We start from the raw sequence: 13513 nt of genomic DNA, 5'->3' as shown, positions 1-13513 counted from the left end.
TCTTCTACTGATTGGATTGTGCTCAATTCCCAGTTATATTACACTGTGCTAACGGCCCATTACCTCTCAACAATTAATTCTGCATTTGTTTTTGGTCGCTCTCGCTCAGGTGCTGAGCTCTGTAAGGACGGCGGGCCAGCCTCTGCACTGCCACTTCAGCCAGCTCCAGCCCCACCAACTGCTGACAGTGGAGCTGAGACCCCAGTCCCAAGGGGAGACGTCCTGGGCGGTGGATTCTTGCGCGTACGACTGCGCACAGGGCCTCCTCCAACGCACGTCCGTCACACGTATCCCACTGCAAGCCGAGCCCATCTCCTGCTCCCGCCACCCCGCTGAAACCCTGGTGCTCCTGGGCCTCTGCGACTCCTCACTGGTGCTCTACGACCAGCGAGGGGGCGGGACGTGCCGCAACGTCATCTGCACGGCCCCTCCCGCTTTCCTGGCCTGGCATCCGTCAGGGGGCCTGGTGGTGGTAGGCGGAGGGCTGGGGGAGCTGATGTGCTTCGACGTGGGGCTGGCACCTCTGGGGGTGCGGTTGGTGGCCGAGGAGCTCGCCAATGCCCCCGCCACGCTGAGGCTATCGGAGCACCTGCGCTGCACTGGAGGGCTGGAGGGGCTTCACTGGGGCAAGGGCCCGGGCGGCCAGCCGGAGGGGTGTGACCTCCTGATGCTGGCCCTGCATGGAGGACCTCTGGCTGCCCTCAAATTCCAGCTTGGTAAGAAGCAAAAAAAAATTATTCCAATTTTGTTTTGTGTTTGTGGGATAACGCTCCTCATGTTGGATGTCAATAATGCAAGTGTAGCCGAGTTTGGGAAGACTTTCCCTGGTGCTGGCCAAATACTGTGGTAGCTTTCACAGAGTTCCCCTCCAGGGGACTTGAACTCCGTCCTCTTAGAATAAGAGCCATTGGCTTAGCCGATTAGACAATGAGTAAAGGTGGCCAATTCCTACAGTCAAGCGGGCAAGTCTTCTTGCGTTGTGTCCTCATTCTGGGACATCTTGTGGATCAAACCAACAACCCTCCAGTTTCTAGGCGACCTGATTTACCTAACCCTAAACCTTACTGCTTGGTGTAAGGTTCCTTTGAGCACACATCCGTTCACACGGCATATATAATCCCAACAGAATCATCAAGCCGCACCAGGTAGACAAGGTGCTACCCAGTCCCTAGGGTTGTGTTGTCACCTCGAAATGACAACCGCTGTAGACAGGAAACTGGGGCAATGGAATGCTGCTAATTCAGTTGGTCACAATTCAGTTGGTTTTTTGAACATTGTTTCGTATTTAATCAGACAATGATTTGTCATGGGGACACTGCATCTGTTTTTCTTATGCGTGACGTGGCAAAGCAGGTTTTCACAAGGCTTTTTATGTTTCCGTACGTCCTATCTCGTACCTGTTACTCTGCTGACTCACAACATGCTTCAGCCAGCCTGCAATGCTATTTAAATTCACTTAAATTCACATTCACATGCTATAGTATGATAATAATGTAAATTGCGGCTATAAGCATCATGGAGTGCTCTTTAGCCTTTTTCAGCAATTTTTTCCAGCACCTATGCAGTCATTTAGTTTATTATGTTGTCGTAACATGCGTTGTTTGTAGATTGTACAGAAGAACTCCACTTTTGAATCCCCATGAAGGAATGGCTGAGTAGTGCCATTCTAATCAATGTCTATGCTTTATTCTGATGTAGTCACATTTTCCAACATTTGCCTACTGTTTTACCACTAGTTCATGTAAAGATGGCAGCTGTACTTGTTTCTTGCGGTCATCATGGAGCCTCCTAATTGCAGAGTGAAGTTAATTTGTTAGCAGGCGGGAAGGTTAGCAGGAGTCAAGCTCTCAGAGGTCATTCAATAATCGCCTAGGGCAAAAGCCCCCCAGGTGCATTCTGGGAAGCATTTTTCCGATAAATAATTTACAGTGGCTGTGCAGTCCCTCTGGGCCTACAGATAAAGTTTGCCAATCAAATTCTTCCAAAGCAGCCACCTCATCCAAACACAGACCAACAAACCCACACATACACACACTTATACACACACTTTTTTGTGTGTTTATGTTTGTGTTTGTGTGTGTGTGTTAGTGTGTGTGTGTGTGTGCTTGTGAACACGAATACACTTTTAGAAAAACAAGATCTTTAATTGTGACTTGACTGACTGTGGTGAATGTCACTTTCTTTGTGTGTATGTGTTGATTTTAATTGTGTTATTTATGTCGTATATTTTTGTATTGTCCCTGTTTGAAAGTTTGAAAGTGTGTGTGTTTGGTGTGTGTGTGTGTCTAGGTGTGATAATGTATTTCTCTGTTTGTACAGCCAATGAGGAGGATGTCTTCCAACAATAACTTCCTGTTCTCTGATCTTCTGCCAAGGTTTTGATGAAAAAATTCGGCAAGTCTTTCTTGCAGTGATAATTCACACACACACACACACACACACACACACACACACACACACACACACACACACACACACACACACACACACACACTTATATTTCCGTGTTTCTGCAACACACATCCACACAAACAGTGGTTTATTTGCGAGGAGCGTGTTGGGAGCTCTCTCTCCTGCCTGTATTGACTTGTTTCATTAAGCTCCGCTACATGACAGGACGAGCCAGAGTTGGTAGGCGCTGTGGATGAAAGACTGGGATACACTCCAAGTTCTCTGTATTTCTTCTTAGGAGGCAGCCTCTCCCCAGACCCCCCCCCCCCCCCTCCCCCCTGTCCCCCCGTAAGTTATCTCATCTTGGCACACATTGGCCGGGCGGGGCTGCCACTGGTAGAAGCTGGAGCAGGGCAGCCTTGGGGGGGGGGGGGTGTCAGCATAACATGCCAGGAAAATAAATTGTCTTTCTCTTCTTTGGACAGGAAGTGATAGTTATATTTCAAATGGGGTTCCAGAAAGTCTGGATTTGTGCATCATATGTCTTGATTTACCAATACCATTCCCAATGTCTATAGTGATTTGTGTTATTTCTTGTGATGGGTGGTAATCATGCTAACCACGCACACACAGTCATGCATGCAAAGAAACACACACACGGATGGAGCATGATGCAAACCGCACAAAGAGTCCAACTATAGTATATTACCCACATTAGCCTTCCACATCCTCTTCAGGGACTTTGCGGGATAGCTAATTGGCAGCTTGTCCATTTAATTGGCCCTGCAGCCCCAGTCGCCTCCACGTTCTGCTGAGCCATAACCAATGAAAGGATGAATCGGTGGTTCCACAACAATATACATCACCTTCATCACACAGCTTCTTCTTGTCTGCTATGCCTTCCATATTTTAGGCATGCATATATATTTGTTGTGAATATGAATAATATGTGACATTAAACGTTTCTGCCTGACCAAATAACATGGAACGAAAAGAAAAAGTGCAAGTTGTGTTTATAGCAACAGAATCAGAAGACACTTCGGTAGGGAAGAGAGGTGTGTAACTAGTCTAGCCGTACGGCATGTATGTGTCACAGCATTGATGAACTGTGTCAAGAACGCCTGCCTATCTGGAAGGATGACATGCCAAACACGGCTAAACACTGACAACAACTTACCTAAATAAACAACCTGACCTGACCTGACCCGTGGTGAAACAAACAGGATTCAAGCAATTTATCATAGGTCTACAAAAGAAAAAATAGATGTACCCGTGGGCGGTATAAACCCATGGATATAAATATAACATTATACCTGATTGTTTCTTCAAGACACAGCACGGCTTAACCTGCTCTATGCATCAGATGTTGAGGACGAGTCAGCACATGGTGACGTGGAGACCAGCGCAAATCTAAAACATCCCATAGCTGTTCACCTTCTCTTATTTAGAGCGAGGGTGAGTTGATGGGGCACCACACCCCAATCCAGTATTTCTAGTTCACCAGTGGTATACAGTGGTAACGTGGACACCCAAACACACTATCAGGTAAACGTTTAATTGAATTGTTTGTTGTAAATTATATAGACGGCCAAAATCACCACTTTGTATTCATACCTTGCAGTTCCTTTGTTATATGCATACACACACGCACAAACATAAAAACACACACACATACACACACACACACAAGCAAACGCGCACGCACGCACCCCCCTCCCCCCCCCCTCCACACACACACACATAACCAGCCAATGGTTATAAAATCAAGCATAAAACCATGTCTTTTCATTATTTAGCAGTGGTAATCTGCAAGCACTCACTGTCTCAGAGAAGAAAGACATTATCAATCACCTGTGGTCAAAAGGCATAATCAATTGAGATGGTCCTCACTCAGCACTGAAACTAAATACCACCTGGCAGAGAGCGTCAGCGGGATGAGGGAAACGCACATGCACAAATGCACACAATACAGGCACGCACGCACATGCAATACTACACACACGCACACTCACGCATTCACACCAACGATTGCCACCACAACAAACGCACGCACACACACACACACACACACACATAGAGAGGAAGGGATCTTGCATGTTTCTGATATTTATTTTTCGAATTCTTTGTAAAAAACTCTCCTTGTCGTGTTCTTCTTCCCCTCTGGGGAATGTTGAGTGGTGTACACGTTTCATAGGATCTAAGTGACCCCATGGAGGTCCTTTTCTTGACGGCGCCAACATATCAGAACAAACAATCTTGCATTTTTAAACTGAGCAGCCAATACAACTCTCTGTTTGTCCCGTTGCCCGGACAGGAGTGGTGAGCCGGGGTGGACTGGGCCCGTCTGAGCTTCTTCAGGAGCACCTGCGCTGGGGACAGGTCGGCCCGGCACTGGGGATCCTCAAGGCCTTGGACTGGGACCTATTGGGGGAGCAGTGCTACCGCGGGCTGAGTCTGATAACCATTCATCTGCTGAGGCTTGATCTGAACGCAGAGAGAGAGGGTAAGTGTCTGATATGTCATCTGAGTGATCATGGTTGTATGAGTCCACAGTGTATATGGTTCTGTTGAGTAGAATATTGCATTGAGTAAAATAAAATGGCTTTAGCAATGTTTGTGTTGATACACAATAATAATAAGCTAAAAACTTATCCATAACATATGGCCTGGGTCAAAATGTACAATTTTTGGTTAAGGGGCCTTGCCATTGGTTATAATTCATGCTTGCACTAAAATTTTGTTTAAGGCATCTCTGTAAGCGTTAGTACACAATATAATCCCTCTTGAATAATAGACGTTTTCCCTCTTCTGAAATGTGAGTCAGGCAGCCCTTGGTGGGCAGTTTTACAGTGAAGCTGACGTGAAGCAGACATTGCAAGCTAATCTTATATTGTTCGTTTTTTGTGTTTTAGAAGAACAAACATCATGGGCCCTATTTTAACGGTCTGAAACGCAAGTGAGAAGCGCCAAGTGCAAGTAGCTTTGTGAGTGGTTCTATGGCGATGTTGCTATTTTACCGGCGTAAAAATGACTCTTGCGCCCGGCGCAAATCTAAAAAGGGTTGGTCTGAAGTAGCCTAATTCCCGTAGGTGTGGTTTGGGCGTAACGTGCAATAAACCAATGAGAGTGCCAGCTCCCATCCCCTTTAAGAGCCATGAGTGCATTTGAATCTGACGAGTTGATATTTTCACAGCGCGTCTGCAGTCTCCGATGAGACAGATGCACATGAATTTCAAACTTCAAATGGCTCAGTTTATGGCCAAATAATATGGCCTCATTCACACATGGAATAAGGTTTTCTTCCACAACTTTTATTTGAGTCCTCAAATAAATTTCGGCAAAGAAAACTTAACACACATATGATATGCGGTAACTGTGGTTCTATTTAATGATATACGCAATACATTATAAACATTGTTTCATATCAGTATTGTATGCATTATCATTATCGACTTGTGTTCCTTATATACATGTGTCCCCTCGTTAATATACATTGCCATGGACTGTATTATGCGTTACCTGTTTAGTTTGCGTGTGTTTAAACAGATGGACGCACGCACGCGCGCCTGCATTCATTGATTATTTTACACATACACACACGTGCGCCCGCATTCATTCATTCTTTTTAAGACTCACTCGCAGGAAAACAATGTTTTCTCACGATCAAATAGGCTACTCATCAATCCTAAAAGTTATGGGCATGTACAAGATGTCTGTGTCAAGAAAATATGTGTTTGCTGTACGGTGTTCCGCTGTATCAGCTGTTCTATCCCAAATAATTTACCAAGAATGTGTGGCTAGGTAGATGAGAGAACTTAAGTGTATGCGCAAGGTGCACAAGCAACATTCATGCGCCCTTAAAATAGCATCTGAACAACACGTTACTGACTTTAAAACAGGTATTTCCTGGTTTGTGGCGCAAGTGATTTCTGAAACTGTAAAATAGCACCAGGGAACTTTTGCGCCAGAACACGCCTCCACCTTTCGCCGAACCGCCCCTTGGGGCGCAAGATCATTCCCTAATTTACCGACGTGTGGCGCAGGAGGGAAAAGAACGCTCTGCGCCAGTTGCAAACTAGCAACAACACATGCACCAGTGAGAAAGTAAATTGCCGGATGCAAGATAGGGCCCCATATGTCAATCAACATTTAATTAATTGAGGTAGCATCAATTGATTATAAGATTGATAGTCAGGATGCTAACACTTATCGGGATGCCAACACTAGGGTAGAAATTAAAATATTTAGGCAAAAGTCTCTTCTCTTCTCTCCTCTTTATATAATTTTTTACAATGTAAACACTGGATTGTTTCATAACTTTCAGTCAACAGGGTCAGCCTCAGCTAGGAGAACCTTATTAGTTAATATGGATACATACTTTAGGGGAGGGGCTTGCCATACAATCCATATAACCTGTTTCATATAGATTTGGTGACAGGTACCTTAAATTGCTAGTAAGAGATTTAGGCTTCGATTATGGTCACAAAGTCTTTGAAATATTATTTATTATTCAGGTTTTTATTGTGCGTGTGTGTATGTGTGTGTCTGTGTGTGTGTGTGCATGTGTGTGTGCTTGTGCGTTTTTTTGTGTGTGCAGCCCAGCTGGAGGCAGCCCTCGGTGTGTTCTATGCCCCACCTGTCCCCCTCCCTGACGCAGTAGTCCTGGATTATAAAGAGCCAATCAGCTCCCACGCACGGCGTTTCTTCCACCACCTCATCAGGTATCCTTGTGTTAGTTGTTCCCTCACCACAACTACAACACCTCATTCATCCCTGAAGCCTATTGAGCCCAAAGCAGAGCATTTTGCCACGCTACCAGAAAAATGTAATAGAATCAAAGTGTTTTAATTGAGGCACGTTGGGAGCAGATTTCAGTCCCTATTATGGGCGCCGAAATTTGAAAACATTATTTTGTTTCTGTTATAACATGGCCTGGGTGTGTCTTGCGTTTTGGACCTCAAAGTTCCAATAGCTCAAATGCAGTAGGGATGTTGTGGTCACGTTTCTGCTGAATTGGACGACTACAAGGTCATGTTTTACACAGTGGGATAAACAAGCACCAATGAAATATATTTTAAACTGCTGAAGACCTCACCAATAAAGTCATGTGATTTGAGAATTGCCCCCCTCAATGCCAACTCATCAAGGTGGTCTCAGCAAAGGCCAGCCGAGTCTGCATGTGAGTTATGAGTTATGAGCGATGACTTTAAATGTTACATAAAGAATGCATCCCTGGCACGTCTTGCCTCTTTACATCCAACCACATCGCCAGAACAAACAACAAGACATGCTGCAACCTTCATGGAAATGCTCTTTATATGTTGTCATGAAAACATTGCAGGTGTTTAATTTTTACTTTAATTGAGATTGAGAAGAGAGAAAAGGCCAGCTCACTATTTGTGTCTTCATTCTAAGAGCCTTTTCAAACATCTGTTTGACTGAAATGGACCCTGTCTCTTTCTTCCTCTTTTTTTTGTCCTCCCATTCTCTTCCTCTTGTGTCTTCTTCCCTCACTCCCTCACTCCACCAACTGCTTCCTCTCTTCCTCCCCCCTCTCTGTAGCAGAACCAGAGGATTATTCTGGCATCCTCCTCTCCTCTCCTATCGTCCACCTGCATTCTCTCTTCCTCCGCGCACATCAAACGCAGCATCCCCCCTCCCCCCTCTGTCTCTCTGCCTGCTTGTTTGATTCATGTTGGCTCAGCCAAGGGGAAGTTTGAGTTGTTTTGTATTGAGAGATACAGCTCGTTCATCAGCCATCGCCTGTCTCTTCCCTCCCTCACCCTTTCTTACTCACTGTTTTTCTCTCTCTCTCTCTCTCTCTCTCTCTCTTTCTCTCTCTCTCTCTCTTTCTTTCTTTCTTTCTTTCTTTCTTTCTTTCTTTCTTTCTTTCTTACTTAGGAAGGGTATCTCCAGTTTTTTTGCAATTGTTATTTGCCAATTTTGCATGATACAACTTCATGTTGGCTAAACATAATCTAAATAAAACACCCAAATAAAATGCAAATTATCAAAACTTAAAAATCTATCAAATGCAAAAAAGTGTCCCAGTAGGGGAGCCCGGTAATGTATGGTGTATATATTTATATATATAAACACACATATATATATATATGTGTGTGTGTGTGTGTGTGTGTGTGTGTGTGTGTGTGTGTGTGTGTGTGTGTGTGTGCGTGTGTGTGTATGTGTGCACCCCAAATGTGCACGTATGCACTTTTAGAATCCATGTTGGTCCTACAATGCATGACCAGGCTCTCCCAGTGGGACTGCACTTTACACAGCTATATGTGTATCCATATATAAATGTGAAGGTCGGAAACACTGGGACCATCCACTTGTATTTCAGGACCAACGTGGATTCTAAAAGTCTATATGTGCACATTTGGCGGTGGCGTTCAGTCTGTCTCGTGCTGTATATATGTATGTTGTGCTGATCTCTGTGCTCTGTTTTGTGGCTGCAGGTACCAGCGTTTGGAGAAGGCTTTCCTGCTAGCCGTGGACCTCAGGGCCAGAGACCTGTTCATGGTGAGTGAGCCACAGGCCTGACATACTGCTACGCTTTGGTGTTCCACTCACCCCACCCCAAGTCTTTCACTTTGGGTTTATTTGTCGTGTGTGCATCGGAGAACAATGAGTATAAGTCATTAAGGCCAAGAAAGTTCCAGGAATGCAGTACATAGATACAATAAATAAAATACAAATATATATGATAATATATGTTGTATACAGATCAAGGGTAAATCTTCTGTAGATACTATTTAAGAGTTTAAGAGTGAGGAAAAGGAGGATTTAAAGAATAATGCTGTAATGCCGTATAAGACGAGAATAAGATTGACAGGCAATATGGATTCCAGGAACCAATCAGGGAAGAGATTGATTGGTCCTAAATGACCCAACAGCGGTCTAAGATCGAAATGGCCTCATACAGAGGCAGTGGGTCCGAACAGATGTTCTCACTGTTCTCCCACTTCACTCCCAACCAAGAGTCCACCGATTGGCTATGGCATTTCTAATAAGCTACCGCTAGTTCATGACGTGATCAAACCACATCTTTTGCTGTTGTTTTGATTGAGAGACCCTTAACGGCAGCAGTTCCATATCATATCATTCCTTAGTATCCTCGACGTAAGAGTTGTACTTTATCCTTGTGTTAGTGATGTGTGACTGGATAAGGCCTCTCCACCTTTCACCAACCGTAACTTTCACTACTCCCCCACTCTCATCCTTTCTTACATCTGCGTACACTCCTTACCCCTCTCCATGTTGATAAGCTCTTCCATTAAACTCTCCCCCCAGCCCCCCTTTGTTTTATATATAGGACTTGTTTGCACCACATGTTTCAGCAACACCCATACCATTTACACGCACATACACACACAAACACACACACACACACGCACACACACACACACACACACACACACACACACACACACACACACACACACACACACACACACACTCAGCCATGGCTCCAGCTCCCTCCCTGCTAAGTAGGCTGCTGAGAAGACAAATTGAAAAGGTGGAGTCAAAGCTGTGGACCTTGAAAAAGCAAACAGAGGGAGTCTTGGAGAGAGAGAGAGAAAGAGAGAGAGAGAGAGAGATGTCTCTCACTCTCCCTCTGTGTCTTTACACCGTCGACCCGTACCATGCTGACGCTCCCCTGCTGGTTTAAGCCAGGGGTCTTGACCTGGCACCAACCAAGCATGCCAACCATGCTATGGGGTAGAGGAGACCACTGATTGGTTAATCACAATCATTGGAAATCTCTGTTTATCAACTGGCTCAAGTAAAGGCAAACTGTGACCTCATGAAGCCTTCATTGTTATCAGCCCTGGTGTCTTTGTGTTGTGTGGTTCATGTGTAAATTGCAATTCTCTCGACTAAAGGACTTTGTTCTTTTCGATTTTTCAACCATCCAATAAGACAATCACAACAACAGTTTCTCCTGTTTACTGTCTGTGTTGTGATGGGAAAAAATAGATGTTTTTTAAACTTCAGTGGAGTACACGTTCACTACGCGTTTAGTGAGCCAAATATTTATTTTACTAACAGAAGGGGTGAGTGTAAAGAAGCACTATATAAACAGCAAGCATTAATACGCATACTGAAGGTAATAATCAAAGCCCTAAAACTACTTTCATTGCTCTGTGTTGCAGTGGAGAGGAAACACCATTAGAGAGAGAGAGAGACTGAAACAGTGCTTTGCGAACGAGAGAGAGAGATAAAGAGATTGTGTGTTAGACAGGTTAAGTTTTGTTTACCAAGTTAGAGAAAATTGTATCTAATCATATTAAATAAAAAGAAAGGCTGTTAGGCTGTTAGCCTGAGAGTTGTGAAGAGATAGTCTGAAAGAGAAATAAGGAAAACTGAAATATAAAGAAAGAAAGGGGTGTATACTGAGAGGAAGAATGGTGCTGCGCAGGCCTGCCGTGTCGTTTAAAAACTTCACGTCACTCTGAATAAAAAGAGGAAACAGAGCGAAAGAGCAAAGGAAGAAAGGAGGGCCAGCTTGCTGACCTCCAGGAGAAAGCCAGAGAGTAATACTGCTGAAAGGAACACAAAGAAACGTCCAAGAGCGCACACAAGCATCCAAAAGAGAGCAGACCAGCATCGAAAAGAAAGCAGACCAGTATCCAAAAGGCTGCCGCACACAGCATCTAGCGGAATATATATATAAATATATATATACAGTATATATTTATACTTTCTTTACCTAACTCAACATTCAATTGTAAGGTTCGGAAATGATAATATTGGTCTGGATTTTTGAAGACAAATGGAATCCTTTAAATGGAATCACTGCATTCAAGGAGTCAGTAACGTTGCAAAATGCGTTCGTAATGAGTCAAATGAACCTTGACCAATAGCAAACTAAAGCCAACATGACAGGGACCATTTTAGCGTTGTCAGAACATCCTGCTCTGTAACAACGTCTCCTGGAACCTCATGTCTTTGGTGACACCTTCAATTCCCTGGAGAAAAGACAAAGTCGACATCTAACCTCCTCGCGCTAATTAGGCTGTGTTGTTGTGTTTGCCTGCTGGTTGGCTGATTGAGACAAGGTCAGGGGTCAACGAGACTACTTCCCCTCATAGGCCAATAAAATATGGGCTTCAGCTGCACGGCATGCCTGGCTGGTCGAAAACACACACACAAATATACTCTCTCTCTCTCGCTCTCTTGCTCTCTCTCCCTCGCTCTCTCTCTCTCGCTCGCTTTTGTTTAAGGACATCCATTAGAAAATGACAGAATGTATAACTTAATTGCATAACATTGTGAGAATTATTAAATGAAATGATTAACATCACACACTCTTACATACAAACACATCTAGTAGAATATCTCAGCATGAGGTGCCCCGCTCTCAGGCCCTCATTGTTTCTCAACTAATAATAGCAGTCCTTTGAGGCTTTCCTAAAAAAGAAACCTTTTGTGGAAAAGCAACAGTGGTGTTCAGGGGGTTAGGAGGCGAGGGAGGTTGGATGTAGGGTTAGGTGGAGGTTGGTAGGTTGATGTTGCAGTAGTAGGGGGTGGCTTCGTCATGTTCTACATTAAGGTTCTACAAAGTTCTATAGCTCATTAAACAGCCTTTAATAACAAGTGTAATGTGTTGTTTTTTGCAGCTAATAATGCAGATGCCATTTTGCAATGTCCCCTACCATGTTCTTTCTTCAGCATACCCTCACCATCTTCCTCTTCCCCCCTCCCTTGCGTTCTTCTCTTCTTCTTCCGTCCTTCGGTGCAGTCATTAAACTGCATACAGGGACCTGATACAGTCTGCGGTCCCAAGAGGGCCCTTGCTCTGTGCTTTTGGTGTCAGGTGTGAGAGCGGCCCTGCTCCGTTGGGTTAGGGTTAGGGTTAGGGTTAGGTCTGCGGTCCCAGGGGGGGCCCTCGCTCTGAGCTCATGGTATCAGGTGTGAGAGCGGCCCTGCTCCATTCGGCTCCTCAAGCTCTTTCCCATCTGACCGGGCTGATGGGGAGAGCATTGTTGTTGTTGGGATGAGGAATTCAAGTGTTGAATGTAAAGAGCTCAATGCTTTAGCCGCTGCGCACATTTTTTCAGTATGGCCTGTGGTCTACAGGATAACAGAGGCGCAATAGCTGGTTATACGTAGATATATCACAGGTAGAAATTGTATATCTTTTCGATGCCAGAATAATTATTTTATCTTGATGTACTGCTTTGTGGTTGAGTATAAGCCTGTATATATATTACATTTGTATTGTTTATTACTGGCATGCAACTTTTAAAACATGGATGTTTTATAAACGTGCAAATGCTTTGTATACTTTGTATAATGTTTGATATTTCTTTTATTTCATTCAAATCATCTAGTTTCTGTCCTCAATATACGGTATGACTTAAAGCTGCTGTAGGTAAGATTTGAGCATTGTAAAGAGAGAGAAGAAAAGGGCAGCAGAGAGTACCATTTGAAACTTTGAAACCAAAGAAATGTCCCATCCTACTCTGCTCCCTCCCTCCCTATGTTACTCTGACAATTGTTCAGTTGCACTTCCTGCACCTGTAATTGACAGGCAAGATGGATTCCCCAACCCAATCAGGTAAAAGGGCCCTGATGTGCCAGATATCAGTCGGGAGTGGCCCCAAATCTAAAGTGGCTCATACAAAGGCAGGCACAATCACTCAAAATATATTCTCAAATCTGATTTTACCCACTAATAGCTCTGAGGTGTATATGGCACTTTTGAAAAATTACAATCTCAAATTTTAGGTCTTCATTCTGAAGTTGTAATGAAATACTTTTAATTCAAGCATCCAAACCCGAAAATTAGGGTGTTCATAAAGCAACGCATCTTGTTGTAAAATGCCTATGAATGAGTATTTACACTGCCAAATTCATCAAACATTAATACACCGTCACAGCTGAACTGTACTCCATATTCTCTATTTTCTGACACTGTCCCAATAGAAAAGACTGAAAAAAACCACAAATGCAAACCTTTACACTCCTAGCTTGGCTCCTTTGTTTATTGATTACCCTAATCTGTTCTAATTTGAAAGGAAACCAATTATCCGTCAATACTGTCACAACACTCTCCCCTCTCCTTTATTTGGAGCACCAGAATGATTTTCAATAAACACTGTTCTACAATAAA

The 13513-nt window shown here is 43.9% G+C and overlaps 1 protein-coding gene across 1 annotated transcript in view; it reads left to right on the top strand.

Moving 5' to 3' along the window:
• wdpcp (WD repeat containing planar cell polarity effector) overlaps positions 1-13513 on the top strand; it is a gene marked incomplete at its 3' end in the record, with an annotated part of 53956 nt that overhangs the window by 28155 nt on the left and 12288 nt on the right. The window contains exons 10-13 of the mRNA XM_079729100.1: positions 110-716; positions 4706-4894; positions 6989-7112; positions 8853-8916. Of these exons, the coding sequence (XP_079585226.1) occupies positions 110-716; positions 4706-4894; positions 6989-7112; positions 8853-8916 (984 nt within the window). The remainder of the gene's footprint in view (positions 1-109; positions 717-4705; positions 4895-6988; positions 7113-8852; positions 8917-13513) is intronic.

Source organism: Pollachius pollachius (genome assembly GCF_949987615.1).
Source record: "Pollachius pollachius genome assembly, chromosome: 2".
NCBI classification, from domain to species: domain Eukaryota; kingdom Metazoa; phylum Chordata; class Actinopteri; order Gadiformes; family Gadidae; genus Pollachius; species Pollachius pollachius.
This window is presented reverse-complemented; position numbering and strand designations above follow the sequence as displayed.